The sequence below is a fragment of the Excalfactoria chinensis genome, chromosome 4 (assembly GCF_039878825.1).
Source record: "Excalfactoria chinensis isolate bCotChi1 chromosome 4, bCotChi1.hap2, whole genome shotgun sequence".
NCBI classification, from domain to species: Eukaryota; Metazoa; Chordata; class Aves; order Galliformes; family Phasianidae; genus Excalfactoria; species Excalfactoria chinensis.
The window spans coordinates 44,898,086-44,923,696 of NC_092828.1; the positions used below are offsets into that span (position 1 = coordinate 44,898,086).

The following is a 25,611-nucleotide window of genomic DNA, read 5'->3' on the forward strand; positions in this document are numbered from 1 at the left end:
ATGAATGGACAGTCGTTCAAAATCAGGGCTATTCTGGCATTGTTTAAGGGAATCATCACTCCCGCATTCAAGAAGGGGAGAAAGGAAGACTCAGGGAAGTACAGGCTGATGAGCCTTGTGTCTGGGAAAATCACTGATCAGAACCTATTGGAAAATGCTTTAAGGCACATGTGAGATGAGGAATTGATCTGAGACAGCCAGCATGGCTTCATTAAGGCAGATCAAGCCTGATCAGTCTGCTGGCCTTTTATGATGGAGTGATAGCATAAGTCAACAGAGCACCTCTGCTATGAAGAAAGGTTTAGGGAGTTGAGCTTGTTTAGCTTGGAGAAGGGATGGCTCTAGGGAGACCTCATTGTTCCCTTCCAGTATTTGGAGGAAGCTTAAGAAGCAGGAGGGAGACTGATTTTATTTTTATTTTATTTTTTATTTTTACATGATCTAATAGAGATACGATGGGGGGATGGCTTTAAACTGAAAGAGGGTAGGTTTAGTTTAGATGTTAAGAATTATTTTCATTATTTTTATTTTTAACTCAGTGAGGGTGGTGAGACACTGGAACAGGTTGCCCAGTGGAGCTGTGAATGCCTCTTCCCTGGAGGCATTCAAAGCCAGGTGGGCTGGGATCTGAGCAGCCAGATCTAGTGGGTGGCAACCCTGCCCATGGCAGTGGGTAGGAACTGGAACTGTATGGACTTTAAGGTTGCCTCGAATGTAAGCCATTATACAATGGTTGTAGAGAGAGAAAAGAAAAAAAAAGTTCTGAACTCTGACTAATATATTTTCTCTAATATGTTTTCTCTTTCTACTGATAAGAACTTGTAAAAATAACACTGGAATACATGAAAATAGCAATAAAGTATTATGCAAGTAAAATGTTTGTACATACTTTTGCAACATTTCCATTTGTTTGCAAGGTTTGTTTGAACATTCTAATTTAACTGCCTGATTTTTAATGCATTTCAGTCAGCCAATAAATGCAGTATATATACATAGTAGAATGGAGGGGTTTATAGAGAGAATTTTCTTGTTGAAGTTTGTCAATAAAATCCTTGCAAATAGATGAGCTGACAACTATAATCAGAGCAGATGTGTAAAGTACCATTATAGCACATAACACCATCAATTACATGTCATGCATTCTGCCAGATATTAAGTGTTCTGACCTTTGTTATTAGTAATAGAGGCAGACACTGGGTATGTGTGAGACAGTCAGTGTAATGCATGGAAAATCTACTGGAGATGTGACTTTGTTAATGGTTGTGGAGCTTACTTTGCTTCCTTTCTCTTCCTAAGCTATGATTTTATGAAAAACTGGACATTCCATGAAGTGAAAACACACATTGTGAAGTGCATGCTTTGTCTGAATAATATGTTCTCAAATCACTTATAATGGAAGATCTTATCAGCAAGCTTTACTACGTTTATACATATATTTCCCAATTTCCTCTGATCCTTAGTAAATAATGTGAAAGAAGTGGAATGAAACGAGACTTGTCTTTACTGTGTTCTCCATGAACTGTATTTTTAAATTGTTGTTTTACGCGGTATTTTCTGTCATCATGTAGAGACTGTGTAGTCAAAGTTTGGCTAAATCCTAGCTTTGGGTATTTTTAAGCAACCTCTCAGGACAAAAATTGATCATATGTAAAGAAAAAATAATAAAAACAGTGGAAAGATCAACTAAAGGACAGTGATAGGCACTTATGACATCGATGGCTGTACTTGAAAAGGAATGGAAAAAGGACAGGGGAAAGGAGAAGAGAAAGGAATGGAGACTAACAGCCTCTCAACTGACTTGCAAAGAGCAAAAAAAATAAAATCATGGGACAGAGAAAAAAACACCAGCCTCAGGAGCCACTGATTTCCAGCTTCCTTCTTAGTGTTGGACGTAGAACACAGAATGTCTTTCCAGCAAAACACTTAAGCAATTGGTCCAGGGTTTAATGTGGAGTGTACTAGAACTGATTCACGTGAAAATCAGTGGGCTGTTGTCATCTAGCTTGAAAGCACGATTGGTCCAATAAGTGATAGAATTGCACTTGTGAAAGACTTGTTACTTTCAGACAGCAGAGAATTATTTAGAACTCTTTTTTAATAAATTTAAAATTATGTTTGGGAATAACCAACTTAGTGGCAGTAACCGTGATCTCAAATGAGGTTACAAAAAAAAGAAAGAGCTCCTCTGGAGTGCATTTTTTTTTTTTTAAACCTTTTTGCTTTCTCTATATCTTGTCATAGATTGTAAGTAAGTGTTGAATTCTGGATTTCCATTGCATTTCAAAGTTTGATATATATATATTTTTTAAGTGTGTTATACACTAAAAGCCAATTCACGTTCGAAGAAAGAGGAAGCAATTTGGGACAAAGTAGGGACAGAGTCAGCATGTTTTGTGAGATTACACAAAATTTGGACAAAATAGGAAACGTTGCCAGACAACTGTTGTGTTTACAAAAGCAGTTGCGTTCAATTCTTAAAAACTCTTTATAATAGTTCTAAATGATCTAGTGTTTTTTACTATGTGTAATACTCACACTTCTAATCAACCGGAATTTGAGATTAAGAACACTTTGGTGTTCATGGCAATAATAAATTTTAACTGCAGTACAAAAATCAAGTCATTCTACAAACTCCGTACAGTTATGTTCTTCTAAGCAGTTTGACACAGGCTGATTTGCCTCTATTCGAAAATACATGCCTTTTGGAGTTTTACACTAAATATACCAAAAAGGCATTATAGAGCTGACATACTGTATATATGTGTGTGTATACATGTGTATGTATTTCTTTTTTATGAATATATATATTTGTGTGTGCGTATATTATATATATGTGTGTGTACACATACGGGTGTGTATACATACATACATATATATATATGCAGTTGACTTCCTCACCAGAGAGGGATTTCATAAACACAAATTATTCTAATCAAGTATAGTCTCTTTTCTGCTCTATACAGTGTCTTCAACCAAGTCATTTTGAATTTCAGTACTTATTTTTCTGAAGATCTAGACCTGTAATTCAGATACCTAAAACAGCAATAGCCAACATTTTGTCTGTAGATGGCTTCACAATTTTTAGGAAATCATTAGAAGGTGTTAGATACCAGTTCTCTTTCCTATTCTATGTCAGCCCTCGATCTGCTGGATATAGCTGCTGGATGAGCAGTCTCCCTCTCTGTACCCTTTATGTAATGGACTGGCATCCAGTGTTGTGACTGGATATACAAAGAGCCTCCTAGCTGTGACCTTCTGTGTCACATATTCCCATCACTTGTCGTTTCCTATATTGTTTCACCAGTGTACTTCCACTCAAGGGCTCTTAGGAAATAGCTTCACAGGAATGAGGCTACTCACACCATTCTCTTTTCACATCTTGAGAGAGATGATAGCAGGCAGACAGTGGCTGAAGTAGTTGTTTGTTCAGTGGGGAGGTCTGTCTCTGACCCACTTGTTGAGAACATACGTAGCATCCTGAAAGGAGAGCAGGAGTGATGGAAAACAAGATATTCTGTGGTGCCAACTTGTTGAAAACAATGCTCAAAAGATCCTGCTTTTACTGTATGCCTTGGATCAGAGATGCCTCTTTCCAGGGAGACAAGGAAAGGAGTAGAGTCCTGAATGTGTTTCTGATGCTGAGAGATTGCCTGAAAATCTCTAAGGATGAAGTGGTTTGTCATGACACTGTGGTTTGCTAGGCTTGAGTGAAAACTTCTTTTCTAACCCACAATACTTTGATGTGTAAAATGAGTTTGGAATCTGCATTGTCTCTTGTGTCTGCACTTGTAAGAACGAGTTCTCTGAGTCTGTCTTACGAAGGCATTTCTCCTGGATTTGGTACCTGGAAAGGAAGCGTGTGCTACCCTGAGCCATTTTTTACTCTTCTTGATGTTTGCAAGAAAAGAAGCAGTTTTGGTTTGGATGAGCTAGTTCAGTAGTAATTACTTTACTTGGGTGCATTTATTTGATAGCTTATGAAAGCTAATAGGGTGTTTTATCACTGAAAAACCGATAGACTGAGTTGACATACTTTTTTTATTTTCTAAATAGTGGAGTCTGATAAAGAATCTTTAAATTCAAATTCTCTAGTTTCATATTCTGGTCTTGCATGTACATTTTATTTATACTATGCTTCTTGCACCAACAGAGCAATAGTTTTCTGGTATATACATAAGGTCAGTTAGCTAGTCTTTTATAGAGTGTACCTCTATATTTCATGTCTCATACTGCCATCTAAGGGCCACAAGGGCTGAGAAGGTGACTAAAGTTTCTTTTAACACTTTCTGAATACTACTCTTCCCTTTGGGAAGTCAAAAATTAGTGGGCAAGAGAGTGAGCAAGGAATCACAGCCATCACAGCAGTCTCTTGGTGCTAAGTATTGTTTCATCTGAGTGCACAGATGAATCTTCTTGGAATCTGAAGTGAATGAAAAATTGGAATGTAAATCTGAGTTGTAGTCTTTTAGGAAAATGTCATTGCAATGAGTGTGTGGAAAAGTGAGTAAATAAGAAAGTGAAATTTATAGGATTTGAGACTCCTCTTCAAATAACGTTAACAAGCATAATGCTTGTACAATCATAGAATGGTTTGGGTTAGGAGAGATCTTAAGGACCATCTAGTTCCAACCACTCTGCCAAGGGCAGGGACATCTTAGATTAGGTTGCTCAAAGCCCTGTGCAGCTGACTTTCAATGCCTCCAGGGATGGGGCATCCACAGCTTTTCTAGGCAATCTGTTCTAGTGCCTCACCCTTCTCAATGTGAAGAGTTTCTTCCTGATGTCTAGCCTAAACCTAAACCTGAAACTCTTTTAGTTTAAAGCCATTGTACTTTGTCCTTATTCCTGAAGAATTTCAGCTGAAACTCTTAACAGTGCAGGAGTGTGCAGGTCAGAATCACAAAGGTGCCAAAGGCCTTGACTCATAATAATGTAAATATTAGTATGTATAATGAGAAATCACAAAATTGGATGAACTATTTTTTTTTTCTTTTTTCCCCTGATTTTACTTTCATCCTTTTTGTACTTCTGGGTGTTTCCATTTTTCAAGACTTTTGGAAAATTGTCAAAAAATTGATGTTAAGTATTAAATGGCATGAGTTTAAGCATTCAAAATTTTATCAGGAAAACTTTCATTTCCAAGAAAAAAAACAAAAACTTTTTTGTTTGTTTTTAATCTGAAAACTGTACCTTTATAGGCTTAATTCCGCAGCTCCTTTCTCACACAGATGTTTTGAACTACAGGTATGATAAGGTTTCAGTATTTGCTGATAGAGTGCTGTGTCAAGATCGACAGACTGAAGTAGTTGTTGTAATGAGGACCCCTTTGAGCAAAACTATTTTACAATATATTAGTTGTTTTTCAGGCTAGTTACCAGCAAACCTTGTGTAATGGAGAAAGTAATTAATCTTGCATGTTACTTTGACAGGCTCATGCAAGCAAAGACCTGGAAGAGCAGTTGCGATCTGTGTCCAGTGTGGATGAACTCATGACAGTACTTTACCCAGAATACTGGAAAATGTTCAAATGTCAGTTGAGGAAAGGAGGTTGGCAACACAACAGGGAACACTCCAGCTCTGACACAAGATCAGATGATTCATTGAAATTTGCCGCAGCACATTATAATGCAGAGATCCTGAAAAGTAAGTGCAAGATATAAAATAGGCTGTAATATGTGATAAATTAAAATCCAAAGCCGTGTCAGTTATGTCAACAATATGCCAAAGCTAATTATCATCAATAAACCACCCTAAAACACAATACTTCTCCATAGAAGTACTTACAGTATTTCATTCCCAGGAAGGTATAGATTGCTTTATCAGCTCAATAAGCACTTTCGTCTTTAGATATTAGAAACCCTAATTTGTAAAGGCTGTAAAGCTTTTGGAAAAAACAAAGGGAGCTCTAACAGTTCAATTCAGTGAAATGATTTTACTCACTTTCTGCAAAGAGCTTACTTTCTGCAAAATCATGGCTGATAATATTTTCTTTTCTGACACATTGTTAGTGTAGGAGATGAAATAATTCACTTGTAATAAATATTTCTATAGCCCCTTGATATTTCACGTGGCCCGATTCAAAATATAATGATCTCACAATTGAGAGGAGAAAGGAACACAGAATTTATAGCAATCATTTTTGACTTGATATTGGAATTCACAGACCTTTGCAGAGCCCATTTTCTGTGAATTACCTACCAACAACTGGCTCCATGAAAGACCAAAGGGACTGTAAATCTGCAATTCTTTTGGCTATTCAGCGCAAGGTTATATTTGGCAAGGGCTGTGTGACATTAAATGAAATGTGTGCCTCAATTTGCATTGATAATCTGGGCATAAACACTGCCTTTCAGCTTAACTTGTGTTGATTTATAGAGATGTGCAATACTTCCCTAGAGTTTGTTCAAAGTGGGCCACACCCCAAGCAAAAAAGAAAGGGAAAGTACCAGCTACAGCTGTGGGTTTTGTGTATCTGTCCAACTTTGTTAGGTTCCCTCTGAGCATCACTGTAACTTTGCATCTGCTCATCTGCTCCATGGCACATTCCTGTGAAGAAGAAATTAGCTTAAAGTTAACGTTGAGCAACATGCATTTCATCGAGTAAAGGATGAGATTCTAGAAATACATAGACTGTTTCTAAGCATAAGAATTCTCCTATTGACTTTCAGTAAGAGTATTGTTTTTAAACAGCTGCTTTATAACGTACAAAATTCCCTGTAACTTGGCAGGTATTGATACTGAATGGAGAAAAACTCAGTGCATGCCACGTGAAGTGTGTGTGGATGTGGGGAAAGAGTTTGGAGCAACTACAAACACCTTCTTTAAACCCCCGTGTGTATCCATCTACAGATGTGGAGGTTGCTGCAATAGTGAAGGACTCCAGTGTATGAATATCAGCACAAATTACATCAGCAAGACAGTAAGTTCTTACTATAGTCAAAGTATGCCTTGCAAATCCATTTATGATCATGCATTTTTACATCCTACTTATTTGCCACCATGGGGGAAGTAAATAAATAAATGCCAGAATACTTAGGAAAAACAGCTCTAACATTCTCTTTCCCCAGATACGCTTTGTTTAAAAATAAATAGAATTATGATGTCCAGTTCTCATTTATGAGATTATCCATGAAAGTTAGCTCTGTCCTTTTTGTTTGTATTCTTTTTCTTTCTTTTTTTGTTTTGCATTTACTGTTTGCCTGCTGTATGAGGCACGTAATGTCTGGAAAACCAGCCTGTAGTTTTGTTAGTGAGGAGTGTATCAGGACATGTGCAGACAGGATTCATGTTGTAGAGAAAGCCTTTTTGGAGCCAAACTTTGCTTTATTATGAGATATTATTGTAACCTCCTTGGACTAGATCAGGGCTAGTGAACAGGTAGGAATGTGGGGATTACGTGCTGAATTTCTGTTAAAGGAAACACGTCATCTTAAGCTTTGTAAAAATAGTCACTTCACAGTGTTTGTGAGGGTATTTTGCTCTTGTTACAATATTGGGTAGGTTTTTGTGGTGGTTGAGAGCTTTTTCTGATTTTCTTGAAGAAAGCTCATTTATTGTAATTCTTGCTTCATTTTCCAACCAGATAGTTAAAGCTGAATACTGTAGTATGTATTCCTAAATCATAAATACAACTACATAGACAACTACTACGTTGGAAATGTCATGTCCCTATCATGAAAATTTTTAGTGCTCTGAACCTTCTTGAAAGGGGATTAAAAAAAATTACAGAAAAAAATATATTATTCATTTTAAATAAATCTTCTGTATTCACTTCTCACCACACCTATCAATCTGAAATGCTGTATTTCAGCATTTAAAAAATAGCTTTTAATCCCAAGTGTGAGCTAGGGCTACAGAGCCACATAGCACAGGCATAATGCAACTGAAATAACTTGAATGAGGGATGTTACTACACTGATACCTTTCAGCTCCATAGTTATTTCCCCAAATGCTGTCCTAATTCTAGTTGCTTGAAAGATGCAAATATAATTTTTCACGTTACGAACCAACAAATATGACCTTCTGTTATTATTCAGTTTATATAATGTTTAGCTCACTGCAAGAAAGAATGATCTAGCTATAGAAAGTTGTTGCATTTAGCAAAGGCTTTCTGGTCCTGGATTACAGTGTAAGTTTTCAGTAAATAATCCCTTTCTATTCATCTTTCTTTTCATATCTTTTGAGTGAAGTCATTAGTCATTTTGTTGCCTAGCGTAAAATGTTTAGACTGGTACTGAGTTTCTTTTTTAAGTTCTTGATGTCATTGATGGTGCTACAGGAGTAATTAAAGAACTGAAAGGCTCTGTAAAGGAAAATGTTACAGTACTTATCGGGAGAAAGAGGCATTGGTATTATTTTGCTTTCTTGCCTATTCTGTGAAATAATAATAATAATAATAATAATAATAATAATAATAATGTCTGTGTTTTCTATCTTCTGTTTTCCAGTTTTATCTGGTTCTTGCTGGTTCTTGACAGAATGAACTCAAAAAAAAAAAAAAAAAAAAAAAAAAAAAAACAAACAAACAAAAAAAAAACAACCTTATAAAGGAAGAAAGCTATAGCTGTATCTCTTCATCTGTCATCATCTCAAATTTATTAAAGTTATATGAACACAGACACTGAGTACTATGTCAGATGAGCTTTAGGAAGAAAAAAGTACTGGATTCAAGACTCTTCTGTGGAATTAAAGTGCCCTGCACACCTATTTTCACTACTATTTCTTTCTGTTTCCTGAGTGAAATAAGAAAAAATGCTTAGTAGCCAGGCGTCTTCTGTTAATTCATAAGTCATTAGTTTTTGTACCCTTATTTTAGGTGTGTAAATTCCTGAAAACAAGTCTCACACTGTCTACCCTGCTGAAAAATAATTTAACGTGAAACAAACTTTTCAGCTCGAGGTCTTACTGTGAAGGCAAACCATAGCGTTGGTTCCAGACATTAAAATATAAAGAAAGTTAATATCAGCTTTCATCAGAATTAGTCATAAAGAAAAGAGCTCAGTACAGAAAATACTTTTATGGGGAGCAAATGGTTGATTGGCAGGATAATGGTCTAGATCAGATGTTCCCAGATTGGCTTGTGAAACACTGTGGTGGTCCAGAGAGAGGTCAACAGTTCTGTAGATCTGGCACTAGTTCTAATGTTTCTCCTTTCTAGCTACTTAGCTTTACTAGAATAAAAAATAGAAAAATATTCAGCTTTGTTTTTAATACTGTTTTTTTTTTTTTTTTTTCCAACAAAATCTGTGGGTTTTTTAGTTGCTAAGGAGAGTTTATACAATCTTGATTGGGTTTTGAAACAGTTTCTTAAATGAGATGTGGTACAAGCTCTATGACAACGTATAAGGATCACCCCAGTCAAATTTGTAAAATGAAGTAGATCTTTTTTTCTTCTCTATCCATGATACTGCAATAGCACGGGTTTGTTGTATGTCTTGGCTTATCTAATAAAGGTCCATGGGGAAGATGACTGGATGAGTCAGTTTTGTTTTTGTTTTTTTCTTTCTAAATTGTTATTGATCAAATATTCATTCTCTTTTTCTATGGCAAGTGAGTAATTCAGCGATTACAAAGATTGGAACTACCTGGTGCAAATGTAGCCTGTCCCTCAGCTATACATTTACTATGCCCCACCTATAAGTTCTTGTTTGTAGGGTGAAGGGAAGCAATGAGCTGATGTCAAAAAGCCATCTCATTCCGTTCTTCTGAATGGAATGGAGAATGGAAGTTTTTTGGCTTCTTTCAGGTTATGTCATGTAAAGGTCCTAAATCTTCTTTATTCATGGTTAGAGTAATAGTTCCACAAGGGAAAATGCCTTTCCAAAGAGTTTGAAATGAGATTTAGAGGAGCTTTTCTCACAGGAAACAAGCTAGCAGCTTGAAATTGTTTGCCATATTTGAAATGTACATAGTGTTCCTTTATACAACTTGGAGATGTATGTAACACAAGAATTTTCAGTTGTTATGAACTTTACCATTTATGTCTTTTCCCATGCATTTTTCTATGTTAGACTAATGATCGTAGTGATAGAGTAACCACTATTAATAGTGGAAGATAAATTGATATAAATCTCCAGTGTTTTCTGTTAAAATTTCTCAAAAAAAAATCTAAAGTGATTCAACTAGAATAAAATAGAATAAGGGGTGATAGCACATTAACATACATGAAATATGTGATTTTAGATAAGCAGCCTGATATCAGACATAATGCTTGAAATACAGTTGTTGGTAATTTTTTCAGAAAGATAGTAAAATATATAATGATTATACATGTTTTTTTCTCATAACTTATTTTCATTCTTTCCAGTATAGTAATGTTTACTGTTTTTAAATTAAACAGCCCTATATCCTTAGCTTGAAAATCTCTTTAGACATACTGCGCTTTCTTAGACAGGCTATGTTTGGCTGGCCTTACTGATGCTTTAGGAAATGCAAAGATCAAAAGTGATGGAAACCAAGAGTCAATCAATTTAAGGAAATTCTGCCAAAACAAACCACAGCCCATCAGAAAAACATAATGTAGTTAATGTAAACCTGGGAAAAAATAGTAACTCTCCTACAAAGAAAGGCTGGGGGTGTTCAGCCTGGAGAAGAGAAGGCTCTGCGGAGACTTCATTGAAGCTTTCCAGTACTTGAAGGGAGCTTACAGACAGAAGGGAGAATTACTTATATGGTCTGACAGTGATAGGACCAAGGGGAATGGCTTTAAACTAAAAGGGGAAATTTAGGTTATATGTGGAGGAAATTTTTTACTCGGTGTGTGGTGAGGCACAGGAACGGGCCACCACAGAAGCTGTGAGTGCCCCTTCCTTGGAGGTGTTCAAGGCCAGGTTGGATGGGGCCCTAGGCAGGGCTGAGCTGGTGGGTTGCAACTTTGTCCACAGCAGGGGGGTTGGGACTGGGTGGCCTTAAAGGTCCCTTGCAATTCTGTAATCTAGACTGATAAACATATCTTAATATGAAAATAAGTTTTTATTATTTTATATTTCATAAATTACTGATAAATTCATGTGTGATGATACAACTGTATGGTTGTATGCAATTGTATGATGATAACGATGAATAAATCAAGTTAGCTACTGAAGGAATGAAATATGCTTTGTATAGAAATCAATGGTTTTTTTTTCCCTTTTTTTTTTTTTTTTTTTTTTTTTTTTTTTTTTTTTTTTTTTTTTCTGGAAAGTATGGCATACTTAATACATAATACATCCCTTCCTAAGGGGGATGACTATATGTGAATTTTTCTTTGACTGGAATGCTTATAGATTTTTTATCAAGATTAGGAGAGTCCTCTCCACTGCTGGATTTATTTTTTTTTTACAGTTAAAATCACTCTGAGTTCTAGTTTACCCCACCCTTATTTCTGTAACTCCAGCTCTGCAAATGAGTGAAGGAAGAATTCTGTCTATGTGGGAGCTGGTAGCAGCCAGCCGCATGGCAGTACATGTGGGATGCAGTTCTAGCAAGGAAGGTCTTGCAAGGGTAGCTGAAGGAGCACCCTTCAGGCTGGCAAGGAGGGTGACTGTTTCACTTGGCATCACAGTAATTGCAGATTGTGGAGTGCCAAAGGTCAAGATGGCTTGGATGGAACAAGTCAGAGCTACCTTTGCCTTGTCTCCTCTGGCTGTGTTTCTCACCTAAGAAGTACAGCATAGAGCATATGTTTCTTGATCTCTCAGGATTTTAAAAATAATTTACATATAAAGTAATTTAATTTCAGGTAAAAAAATGGGTTTTAATAGCATTTGTGCTTCTAAAAGGGATCTAATTATTCTCCTACCCCACTGTATTAGTCTGAAAAGCTGTGTAATTGCATACCTCTTTGTACCAAGAGTCAGAAAATACCAGCAAGAGAAGCTGACATTCAGGTCTGTAGGATATGTTGCCTTTTAGTTTTGGCTGGTGCGGTAGTATGGAGGTTAAGTATTAATTAAGCCAAAAATACACCTGATTACAGGCTGTGTTTGAGGCAGAGAAATTACAGGTTTCCTCAACTCCTCCAAACAACAGCAAAAAAAAAAAAAAAGAAAAAGAAAAAAAATAAGAAAACAACAAAATCAGACTTTCCAAGCCTCTTAAAGTACAAATTGTGTTTGTATTTCAATGTTGTGCCTTGCGAGCAGTATATGTTTTAATACTCTACATATTCTAAAATTAAAATGTGAGTTCAAGATGAATAGATATCTCTTGCTGACATTGAAGGGCTTATGAAATATATTAGATAGTGAATTAACTACTTGGTTTTTTTTTGCTTTAAATCAGTACTGTGGAGAATAAATGTGATTAAATGCCCAGAGCTTTATAAAAATACCTATGGACTATAACAATAGACCCTAAAGTCTGTAGTCCAAATATATGAAGAGAAATGAACCTTTCTTCATTTCTGAAGATGAGTATTTTAGTTTTGGCTAGATTGAAATATTTATGGTGGGATAAATATTCAAACTATTATCTGTAGATTTGTGATGTGTATGCTTATTTATGATAGAGGTTTTCATTTTCTCTTTCTGTTCCTCTTCTTCATTTATTGTTATGCTCAGAAAAAAGATAGAGAATTACTCTTGTAAAGTGATCTTTAGATTCAATGTTTTTACTAGTAGAAAATGATAGCTGTAAAAGTCAGAAAGGCAATAGAAATTAGCATAAATATAGTACACAAGCATTTTACTTTCCTCTAAATTTAAACATGTAGTGATGATTTTGAAAATGTCTTTTAGTCACCACCAGTGAATTTAGCTGACCTCATTTTTGTAGTCAAAAATTAAAGATTCTTCTTTGTTTTAAAATGTCAAGATTCCTCAATCTGAGCCACTGGGTTTTTTGGTTCAAGAAGTTGTAAATACATTTATCTTTAGTTACCACTATGTGTTACTGCAGTGGTTGTTTTCCATTTGTTTTCTGACCTTAATGCAGTGTTGGTAGCACACAGGTACAGAACAGCATGGGCAAGTCGAGTCTATTAGGATCATTTTATATACTTTAAACTGCTGCTTCATGTTCTATAATTATTATTTTTCTCAAAACTGAGAGCAATAGAAACTGTCCACCTTGAAATAACCTCACCTAATGCCTACTACCATAAGATCTCTTGTTCTTTTGGAAATAGAATCTCATTTTTTATAGTCTTTCATCCTGAACATCTGTCTTTATTAATGACTCCCTAAGAACAGACCTGATGGAAATGTCTTTCACCATGCCTGTAGCATGAATTAGTCCAATTTTTTATTTGAAGCTGGGAGGGAGGGGAAGATTTAGGCCTTTGAACATACAGGTGAAATCAGTCCTTTACTGAATGGGGGCATCAGACCAAAATACTAGAGAACTTCTCTCCAGGAGGAGGTACCCACATGGACAGAAGACAGCTAGCAGTAGTACCTAAAAAAAAGGCAGGCTAAACCAGCTTCATTCACAGATGTTATGGTGCAATTCTCATATGAAGTTCTTTGGAGTAGCAAATTCATAATGTTATGAGAGCGGAGAGAGCTGCATGCTCATTGTCCTGTCCTTGGGTTCATATGAAGAATCTGTTTATTACAAGAGACTTAATACAGTATTAAGCCTTCTTCATCTGTAGATTCTTAGATAGTCAAGAGGACTTAACAGCTGTACTGTCCTTCCCAAAACACCAATTTTGAAAGAAATGGGGGGAAAAGAAAAAGAAAAAAAGATGGAATTCTTGAAAAGGTGGCTTTTGCCATCTGATTAAAGATCAAGATTTTAAAACAGAGATAGCCAAAGACCTCAGCGTCTACTTGCTCAGAGGTGTACTGTATGCAGAAGTGAAAACTGTTTTCTGTAACCGTGGTCCTATCCATCTCTTGAACAACAGCAACTACCCCTTCTCTCTGATTTTCCTAGACAACTTGGACATTATAGCCAAACCTGTGTTGGCCCTCAAATAGGTGGATATCTTTAAGATAAATGAATAGGTACTTCAATTTATTTTCATATTAAAATGTTAGCTCCGTGTTATGAATATTGCTCTTTTTGGATGACAAATATTGATAAGAATGCTTTTTGTGATTAATTTAGAATTTTTATGGCACATGAGAGTATAGAAAGATAGAATGGCTTAGGTTGGAGGGGATCTTAAAGATCCCTGCCATGAACAGGGTTGCCACCCACTATATCAGGCTACCTAGGATCCCATCCAACCTGGCCTGAAATGTGCCTCCAGGGATATTTATCCACAGACTCTCCAGGTAACTGAGTAAAAAATGTCTTCCTAACATCTAACCTTTATCTTCCCTCTCTTATATTAAATCCATCCCCCCTCATTCTATCATTATCAGACTGTATGAAAAGTCAGTCCTTCTCCTGCTTGTAAGCTCTACTTGAAGTACTAGAAAGCCACAGTGAGATCTCCCTGGACACTCTTCTTTTCCAAGCTAAACAAGCCCAAAAAGTAAAGGATCCAATATTTGTAAGCCAAAAAGGAGTATAATAATAACAAAAAGTTAGTAGAAAGTTCTTTTACAGAATTCTCTGTTGAACTTAATAAAAACCCTGGAGGTCTGTGCACTTAAATATCATTATCACAGAGGGAAAAATTGATTTGCCATTCATTTTATTAGTACCAAACTTTAAACTACATGAATGGACTTATGACTTTATTCATTAATGATCAAGAACCAACATTTTAAGAAGCGTATTTTGCAATTGCAGCAGGAATCCAAATGTTAATATTCTTTGAAATGACTCTCTAAAAAGAGGAATTCTTTCCATGGTAACTGCATAGAAGAGATATTTTTCTCTATTGGCACAATGAGACAGTGGAAAACTATTTTTTTGTTTGTTTGTTTTTCCCTTCTACAGAACTAAAGATAGATTAATTTTCATTTTGAGATGTTATTGGAAAAAAATATTAATATAATGGATGTAGTAGTTCTTGTGGTAAAGCTAATAGCATTGTAATCCTCTGTAACAGAGTATAACACAAATAATTCTACCAACTCAGTTATTTTATGATGACACTCCCAATTTTAAACTTATAAAATATTCAGTTGCTAAATACTGCCAAAATCCACTTTGTTAAATAGATATTTGTCATAGTAGACAATGCTTTACAAAGTTTAGGTTTAAGCTGCATAATTTAGGTATGACAATAATATGATCTTTATACGAGCTGTACAAGCACACTTATACCTTGCGGGTACTCGATGAGTACACGCCACACTGCTACACCTGCATGCCTGTCAGCACCCAGGCTCACTTGTGTAATTCTGTGCAAGATTCTGTGTTTGAGATTTCCTGTAGATGTGCTTTCCTTTATGAATAATTTAAAATTATAGCTGTTTGGTTTTGTTTTTTTCCCCAGTTATTTAGCATGCAGCTTGTCTGCCATACTATAAAAGTTATGGATTATGAAGAAGACTTACCCAAAAGTGTGTCCTAACTTCCCAGTAGAGTATTGAGATTTGAGTCTTGAAGTGAAATCTCTTCAATTAAATACTGAAATGAGTCTCAAAGTTTTTCTCTGAACTCATGTTTAATTTTTCCACAAGATACCATTGAAGTCATCTTCTTTCACTTGTTAAACTACACTTCCCAATAAAGTTGGGAGTTTATTAATTAGCATATGTGAATATTTAAAAACTGATCATTTCTTAATGCCCCGGAAAAATATACAATATACATTCCATTAGATGACCATCTAATTTTCATTTATATCAATACCAGAAAGAAAAAATATACCTCATGTTGCCCCTCAACATTTGTTTATCCAAAAATGTTTTATCTAAATCCAATGTACTGCTGTTATAAACAAGTTCTGTAAATTTTGCAACCGATGTATTATATTGTAGTTTTTCCTCTTTAAAAATGATTCGTTTCCCAACTTTCCAAAGCATATTCCAAATACTATGTTTTAAATATTAAGACTGCCAATTTGAAGTTATTTCCTCTAGAAGAATGATTTCTTCATACATTTTTCTTAACAACTTTGGTAACTTTGGTTTGAATGGAATACTATGCAAGCAGGCATGCAATAGGAGTTAAAATTAAAAAATATTAGTTTTTATTAATTTTTATTCTTTTTTTGTAATGTAATAACAATTTAGCAGTTCAGTTAACTATTTCTCACTGAATTATGCTGGAAAAGAAAAACCAAAGATTAAATTCCCAGTGGCTGTGTCTGTATACATATCACTGTGTTATCTTCAGTTGTGCTGTTACTAGACTATAACCAAGTTCTTTTCTTCTCTTTGCTTTCCCTTCTGTAGTTGTTTGAGATTACAGTGCCTCTCTCTCATGGCCCCAAACCCGTAACTGTCAGTTTTGCCAATCACACGTCCTGCCGATGCATGTCTAAGTTGGATGTTTACAGACAAGTTCATTCTATCATAAGACGATCCTTGCCAGCAACACAAACTCAGTAAGTATGAGACTTGTCTTTCCTTTCACATTATAAGAAAGCCTACGTAATTAAATATAAAATATTGTTGGAAGCTTTCGCAGCTAGGATAGGTAAACTTGTATGTATCAGTAGTAGTAAAACACATTTTGCAAAGTATCTGATATTGCTTTACAACAAAAGACTGTTACTAAAGTAATTAGCTCAGTACCTTTCTAACCAGTGTGCAAACTAAGGTGGTAGGTCAATAGAAAATGAAAAGTAATGAGTTGGTTTCCTTGCTTTCTTCAATGGAAACAGCTAAAATGAAATTAAGGTTTTAAAGTAAATAACAAAAATCACTTGTAATAATAATAATAAAGGAAAACTATACAAAACCAGTTATTTTTACAGATAAGGAGTAGATAATATTTCTCCCTCGAATTGTATTTTCCTTTTAAAATAAAAAAGAAGCAGCCAAAAAGTTAAAAGAAAAATCCTGCCAGAAGCAAAAACAGGACAGAGTGGGAAAAGGAAGTAAAGTGTTAATGGGTGGTCCATAGAACTGGCAGATAAATTTGTTCGGTTAGTCAATAGGCTTGGTGATTTTGACAGGAGTATTTCAGCACTTGAAGTGCTCATTGCCATAGTTTTAGAGGACTGAGTGTTTGATTTCATGATGTATCAATATTAAGTGGATGATATTTAGATAACAGTCTGATGAGTCTTTGTAGAAGACCGATGTCTAAAAGCTAATCTGGAATTAATAATATGCATTTTTAATAAGGTGAATGAACAGTTCAAAACACCCATAGAAACAAGCTAGATCTTCCTGTGTTTTCATTAAAGTCTAGATGTTCTCTGATGCGTTCAAGCTAAGCACAGATTATACTCAGTTTGAATTCAAATTGTTGAATTGGTTCATCAAAATGTGAACTGTGAGTAGTGGATTAGAAGAGCATTACGGAATAAATCTAGTAGTGGTTTAATTAATTGGATAATTTAACAGATTATAAAGACTCACAGCCTAAGAGTCAATAATAAAGTCAAATTACGCTAACTGTTGGCAGCTTCTCAGATCTTCCATGGTAAGAGCAGCTGTAATTATCATGGTAAGGCTACCTGTTGTTAAAGAGAAGCATGGAGATGCCAGACTGCTCACTGTCCTACAATGCTAGATTACTGTATATACAGGCCTTGTTTATTCATAAGCACTGTTTTTGGTTTCATTTCCAGAATCTTGAAACAATTAAGCTGGTTTTGTTTGTTTGTTTTTAATATGTTCTTCTTAAAAAAAGTCGTAGCTTTTAAACACAAAGCAAGTTATTGTGTTGCTGATGGGTGTTCGAATGCTTTTCAGAATCCCACTGTGTATTTTAGTGGAGATGAAAGCCTTTGCCTCACATATACCACTCGTGTCACAGGGGTAGATCTGCATGTGCTCATTTTAACTGAGATATGGTAATGATGTTATGACTTAATGAAAAGAAAAACCTACAAATATAAACTTTGTTTTTAGGGAAATAACACTTAGGATTTAGTAGTCTGGACTGTGTCATCATGCACGTTAGAAAGAAGAGAAAAATTACTTCTAAGACAAAATATAATTAGTTGACTTTTTTTTTTTTTTTAACAAAATATGTTTACTGTGCAACTTGATCATGTGAATTAAGACCCATATCTTTACCTGTTCTTCTACTTTGTTCTATTTATTTCCTTTTAATAAGTTAAGTGGTAGCTACCTCTACATACTTGTACAGCTGAAGCATGTCAGCTCATGCTAACTGGTGTTTCAGAATACTTTCTGGATTAATGGCTTCTTAAGCTGTATCCTTCTCTGCCTGTAGAATTTCATCAAGATTTGCAACTCAGAAAATTGACTCTGTTTTAGAAATTTGGAGATTTTACAGGGAGTAGGGGTTAGACGTGAAGCAAGAGAGCAGTGCCTGGACTTCAATACATGTCATAAAGAAAGATCCAGTTCTCTTTTTTTCCATGATAGTGTAAGTAAATTAGGTGCTTAGAGAGTTAACATGTGCATTTTAGATGTACATTTTGTTTTAGATGCTATATGTTTCTTTCTCTTATGTGTCAGGTCATGACTTAGCATGCTATTTTATGTTGAAAATGTGAATCAAGAAGTAGTGAAATTTTTTTTTTTTTTGAAAGTTTTGTGTCTGATTCTTTTTAAGCCACCCTGAACTTTACTTTAACTTTTCAACCGTATTCTGTAGTAACTTTATTTCATAGCAGCCAGAGGAGAACTTGTAAGCCAGCAGTTTGGTTCCTTTTGCTGGTCATCTCCAATCCTGATGTTCAAGTTATTGGCTTTCATATCAACATTGTCTTACTGTAGTTCATGTGCACGTAGTGTTTTCTCACGTGCACGTAATGTTTTCTCACACTGTCACTCTGGTTGCTTTCTTTAGCAAGTTTTAAATGTGCTTGGTATGGTCAAGCTGCCCCAGGTGCAAATTGTGTGTATTCAGCTTTTAAACAGAATACCATTATAGGTCTGTGAATTGTCTGTGCCATTTCTCAAGGTGAAACGGGAGACAGGCAAAAGGACATGTGTGCCAAGTGAGGGAGCAAGGATGATCTCATTAGTGGAGTGAAATCAGGAAACGCCAGCTTGATAAAGCATGAGGTGGTGCAGGGTGATGTTAAACTACAGGAAAAAAGCTGTTTAATGTGGTGAAGGGGCGTGGTATCCTTGAATGATAATCATGGAAGAATGTCCTGGCACCTACATTTTTCAGTGAGTGAGTAATGCTGCTTTTCTCATGGAAAGGAGAAAGTGCCTAAAATGGATTATGTGTGTTGGTTTAACGGATGAGAATTTTAGAAATACTGCAGAAATAATGGATAGATTACACAGCTTGGATGCATGAAATTAGACATGACTCATTAGAAGTTTTAATGGCAACTGTAGTGATGAAGATATTATAAGCAAGGAAGATCAGATAATACTTATTCACATATTCCTTATGTGGTGAACTTCTGTAGCAAGTACAGAAAACTAAATGTTAAATAGTTTATTTTCTCTCATGTCTAAAGTGACTTCATTATTACTGAAGTCCAGATCTTCAGAGTCAAGAAAGATGTCCAAGATTTCAGTGGCTGATAAGGAATAATCAGTTAGTGACACAACTTTCTCATAAAGAAGGGAAGCTGATAATCGGATTACATTTTGAAAATTTGTGTTTGGTCTACAACATTGATTCAGAAATTACAGTCATTTGTTGTATGTCTGTATGTAAGAGAACATTCTTGTACTGCCAAAAGCAACGTAGAAAATTTTGTCTGCTACCACCTATGTGGTATCTCATGAACAAATATCTCTTTACTGATTTATTGATACGTAAAGTTTACATTGAAAGGTTTGAAGACACTCATGGTTTTTTGGGAGTCAGAGCTAAAACTTGAAAGGTGAGATGATATCTTCAGCAAATGGTTTAATGTTTCTGTACTGGGGGAGAACCCTTACTAGTTACTGATGTGGTAGGAGTTGAAATTAAGATTATGAAAGGTTTCTGTAATAGAGGGAAACAAATGGAAACAGCACTTACATCATTTTTTTATTATTATGGCAATAAACCAGCAGTATATTTCATTCAATAGGTGTCATGTGGCAAACAAGACCTGTCCAAAAAATCATGTCTGGAATAATCAGATTTGCAGATGCTTGGCACAGCACGATTTTGGTTTCTCTTCTCACCTTGGAGATTCTGGTAAGTAGTTTTTTTCTTAGAGGATTAAGTGTAGTTCCATATTTTGATTTGCCTAAAGAAGAAATTATGAGTCAGTTAAATGGTTATTTTTCTTTATTTGTAGTATTACAGACCATTGCTTGTCTTTTCATTTATTTTCATTCTTAAAATACCTCAAGAAGTATGAACTGGATGTTGTTTTTTTATGTAAAAATGTAGGAGTAGGAGAAGACAAAATTCTGATAATTGTGAAACTACTCTGCTGCATTTCCAGACACGTCTGAAGGATTCCATATCTGTGGGCCCAACAAAGAGCTGGATGAAGAAACCTGTCAATGCGTCTGCAAAGGAGGTGTGCGGCCCTCAAGCTGTGGCCCTCACAAAGAATTAGACAGGGCATCATGTCAGTGCATGTGCAAAAACAAACTGCTCCCCACTTCCTGCGGGCCCAACAAAGAATTTGATGAAGAAAAGTGCCAGTGTGTATGTAAAAAGACCTGTCCCAAACATCATCCACTAAATCCTGCAAAATGCATCTGCGAATGTATAGAATCCCCCAATAAATGTTTCTTAAAAGGAAAAAGATTTCATCACCAGACGTGCAGGTAAAAATTCAGTCTTTAGCCCTTTTACTGTATCTAAGGTATAAAATTCAGGGTTGTGCTGTTAGCTGTTTTACTAAAACAATTTGTAACAATAAATAATTTGTAAGACTCTCTTTAGTTCATTTTTATCTTCCATATCTTTTATTGTCCCAAAAATAAGCTGTTAAGCTGATCTCAGGTTTCTGTACCTTACTTACATGGAGTGAAGTAGGACAAAGTAATGTTACTCTCTTAGTTACAAAGAGCACACTGGTGAAATAATGCAGGATTATTAGTGCTGAAAACACTGAACAAGATGTGACTAGTTAATAAATGCCATGTTCGCAGCCTTCCTCATTCCTTATTGCTTTCTTCATAGTTCATTGGTTGAACTAACCAGTCTGAAGTAACGTAAATGTAATCCAGACCTCCTATCATAAACAAATTATTGCAAAGTGGTAACTTGATATCCAAACCAAGCATGCAGAATATTAATTTACCTGCAGCAATGACAAGATTAGCCTCAAGCCTGAAAAAAAAAAAATTGCTTGGAGAAAAAAGTAGTCTGAAATGGCCTTCAATGGAGTATACTGTAGTGGTTTTGAACTGAAGTTAGCAATAGATCATCACATATTTTTCACAAACAGGCATCCATTTAAATACAGGTTTCAAGTATAACTGTGTTGAAATTTGAAGCTTATACTTTTCTCTTTTGACTCATTGCCATTGTCTGGAAAAAAAAACAAACCCACCACCAACAAAAAACAACACAAACAAAAAACAACAACCAGACTTGTACTTTGTCTCCATTATACACTAGAAAGTATTTAGCATTGTTATTGTAAGGTTACTGTAGGTCATGTTCTCATTTTAATAGAATACAAAAAATAGAAAAGGAAAAGGAAGAGGAGTTCAGGGACAACCACAGATATTATCTTTGTATAAGTTCTGTTCTTCAGTCAAGGAAAAGTTATCCCCCTTTTTATGTATGTGTGCTTTAATGGTTTCTGTTGTTGAACTTATTTTAATCTAAAAGAGGCTATTTCTGCTTATTTATTTATATATATATATTTTTAAGATTGTCTTAAGCATGTAGTCACTGATCTTACTTCCAAATGCACGTAGATGTAATATGAGGTATAGACGTAGCACTACTGAAATCAGAGAATAGCTGAAGGAGTTTACTACCTGAAGGAATTATGTTCTCATTTTCAAGATTGGAGTTACAGGGTGAACATACCATAAACAGGGTAATGCAGGCCCACTGCATTAATAAAGAACATAAAAAACAGTTCTGGGTAGGAAAATGGCAGACTTAACTATCAACCAATTCTGGATTGCCGCCTCAAACTTGACAGGATAGAGTATGGTAAGCTGACAGCAAACTAGTTTAAGAGCAGAAAAATATTACTCTATCTTCTTAAAAATTAGAGGGAAAAAATTAAGGTTTGAATGGAGCTACCACCAGCCAGTACTTTAAAAATATTCTTGAGAATCTCTTGAAATAAATCTATTTATCTACAATAATATAGTATTGTGTTTTGTGAAGAATAGGCCAATTAAAAGTGGTTGCAGGAATATGAAGGATGTGTATTCATGGAGGTACATGCATATGAATTTATACTCCTGGTTAATATAAATATCGTGTTGTATTAATGCCCACTCTTTATTTTTTTCAGTTGTTACAGACCACCATGTACAGTCCGAACGAAACGCTGTGATGCTGGATTTTATTTTAGTGAAGAAGTGTGCCGCTGTGTACCCACATATTGGAAAAGACCACTTATGAATTAGCGAAGAAAGCACTACTTGCTATTTCGGTGTACATTTTTTTCCATTAGAACAAAACAACAACAGAAACTTTTCAAATACTTGGAATTAAATGTTCACCAGAGACCCTGTGGGGCTTTCAGAGACAAACACGTTGTGCTTTTCTCAAGATGTGGAAAGCAAATGTAGAAAATAACTGGGGTTCATGTTTTATAAAGAACTCAGTAAGGACTTATTTTCTGCCAATGACCAAACAGCCTAGGTTCTACTTCTTGTGATTTTTTTAAAGAGATAATGACTATATAATTTATTTCCACTAAAACCATTGTGCAGCATTTGTTTATAGCAGTAACAATTGTTAAAGCTCACTGTGATCAATATTTTTATATCATGCAAAGTACGTTTAAAATAAAATGGAAATTGTATTATATAACGATGAGAATGTTTGATCCATCTGCCTACGGAAGGGAGCTACAAGTCACATACATTACCAGAGCCAAAGAAAAGGAGAGAAACAGGTTAAGAGAAAGCACTTTTATGAGAGGAAAACTTCAAATGTTTCCTTGGAGCTGTTGTATACAGCATTTGAAATATAAAGAGTTAATATTTCATAATCCAGTGATACTTCTGTCTTTGGGATGAAACCAGCATAGCAAGTACAGCTAGTAAAATCTGCAGTGTTTTCATTATTTACATGTACCTTGTGCAACTATAAGGTATGCAGCAACTAGTTGTGTTCCAAAATTTACATTCTTCAATTTCTTGTTGTCCTGGTTGTATCAGTATCCCATATCATGACATCATACAGCAAGCCATTTGGAGCTGGAGCACAGTACTGGGGAGCTATGATTCCTGGGTCCTGTGCTCCTGTTAGTCTCAACTATTTTCATGTGACTTCTGGTTTTCTGAGAGGAAGACACACTGAGAGGAAACAGACTACGCTTCACAGACTACAATTTTCCAGTACTCACGTGATTTCCAATACTGGGTGATGGGGCAGAGCGCTCTTCCCTTCCAGGAGGTTGTCTGTGAGTATCTCCTTATAACGACTTGGACTCTGTCTCTCTCTGTAATAGTGCTGAACATTGCTTGGTAGACATAAGCCAGATCCCAGCTAGTTTGGTCCTCCTTAGGTTTGCTTAGGCTGCAACCATGCTGTCTTAAAGCTGCCTAAACTTTTGAGGTTCTGTAGGTGTTCAGGAGTGAAATTCCAACACACCAGGGGTGCAGATTTCTCTAAGGTCTCTCCCAGGTCTCTCTACACTCCCTGCCACTCAGTGTTTTCTGAATTTGAGGAAGGCATTCTCCAGATACTGTAAATACAAATATTGAGTAAAATGATGTGAAATGATTCAGCGGGTTTTACAACTTGATTATTGATCAAACACTTCAAAAGCATGGATAGGATTTGAAAGAGAACATGGAAGCTTGGATAAAAGTCACACATTCTGTAAAATAACTATTAACTCCCTCTGGGGCATAATTTCCAGTGTTAAAATCATACCACGTTGTATATAGGCACCAGATATGAGTTCATATTTCATCACCAAGTGATTCTAATTTTTTATACACACAAACAGCTGTAAAGAGCAGAGTGACAAACTTAACTTAAAAATGAACCGGTGCGTGTTCTGAGTACTAAAATCTGGAATATGATAGAATGGTAATCCCTTAGCAAGTTGTATCAAAAGGGATAAGGTCAGCCTCTTTTTTTCTTTTAAGCTAATAGGAGCAAGTTGAGATGGTGCCAGTAATAATAAAGAATAATATAAAATAAATATAAAATAATTATCTATTGCAGATTATTACTATGAAAGTTAAAATGCCATCATGCTTTTTATGTTACAGGCTGTATACTTCTAAAATAATTCAGAATGCTTTGGTGCAGTTTCATTCTTTCATAGAGTCAGTCAGATATTCTGGTCAAAAAATCTGTGTGTACAAAAATACTTTGAAGGAAAACAGCACATTTTACATTCCAGTGGGGACATGGAAAGGCGTCCACCAGTCCAGTATGGATCAACATCTTCCCTACATAAAAAAAATTGTCAGGACTTCTCTTTGTTAAAGCGAGTGCAAAAATCAAGCATCTACAACTCTGGAAAAAAGGTAAGACTTTTAACTTGCATGGTAATATCAATGCATATGGAAAAATTTAAAACATTCAAAATTAAAATGTTTCAGAAATTGGAGGGGATTTGTTAAATTACACAAACATTATTGTGTGTAGAAATTGAAAAAGCGAAGCAAGATTTTTTTTAGTAGTAGGAAGATCTAGCATATATTTAGATGTCATTATTTTCAAGTGCTGATTCTGGATAATTGCACACTTAGATTACACAGCACTTTAAACTGTCCTAAGTAAAAGACCAGCTATTTATTATTCAAACAGCATGAAGTTTAGGCATACAAATACTGAGGCATATCTTTATTACTGTATTGCCTCAGCAACTAAATGCAGGTTGAACTCCAGCTGACAACTTTATGATAGTAAAGCCAGACTCCACTTCCCTTTGATTAGATTATTAGTAATGCAAATCAACAGTAATTAAATTGGCAACAACAGTCTAATAGCAAGAGGCCAGTAGCCAAAGCTTCATCCAGCATTGCTAAAGATCAAGGCATCTACATCTCAGTAGCTTAAAAGAAGCAAAAGAATACCTTAAGAAATCAATTCAAAAGCAAATTTTAATAAAGCTTTAAGAAAATAAACTGTAGGTGAAGTTTCCCAAGTAACTTCCTAACTTCTACTCATGTCTGATATAGAAGAGAAGAAAGAATCCAAATCTGAAACCAGGAACAAAAGCTAAGTAATCTAACAGGTTAAATAAAACATATTTGTGGTTAAAAAGGAGGAGAACACAACAACAGAACAAAAGTGCATTCCTACAAGTACGTAGATTATAAAAAGTGAATGTTATAGTACTATAAAAAACAACATCAACCACTGAACAGAGCAATGCTTACTTTAAATAACTTGAAATGCATTCAGTAAAACAAAAGAGCTAATAAAAATCATTCTATTTCAGCAAATATTTAGATTTCTACTGAAGAAGATATTCCAAAGCTACACTTCAAAATGAAAGTTACTTTCTGGAATGCATTTTTTAAAAAATTATAACTTAGGAGACTTTTGAACATAAATAATGTAAATCACTAAGAAAAACTAAGATATAAAGAAAGCAAAGACCTGACTTCTGAAATTTATTACAAATCA

The 25,611-nt window shown here is 35.3% G+C and overlaps 1 protein-coding gene across 1 annotated transcript in view; it reads left to right on the forward strand.

The window, feature by feature from the left end:
- Positions 1 to 22,825, forward strand: part of VEGFC (vascular endothelial growth factor C) — a 67,121-nt gene extending 44,296 nt beyond the window's left edge. The window contains 6 exon segments of the mRNA XM_072335759.1: positions 5,430 to 5,643; positions 6,729 to 6,919; positions 16,221 to 16,372; positions 19,952 to 20,061; positions 20,315 to 20,645; positions 22,304 to 22,825. Of these exon segments, the coding sequence (XP_072191860.1) occupies positions 5,430 to 5,643; positions 6,729 to 6,919; positions 16,221 to 16,372; positions 19,952 to 20,061; positions 20,315 to 20,645; positions 22,304 to 22,418 (1,113 nt within the window). The 3' untranslated portion in view covers positions 22,419 to 22,825.
- The last annotated feature ends 2,786 nt before the right edge of the window (positions 22,826 to 25,611 follow it).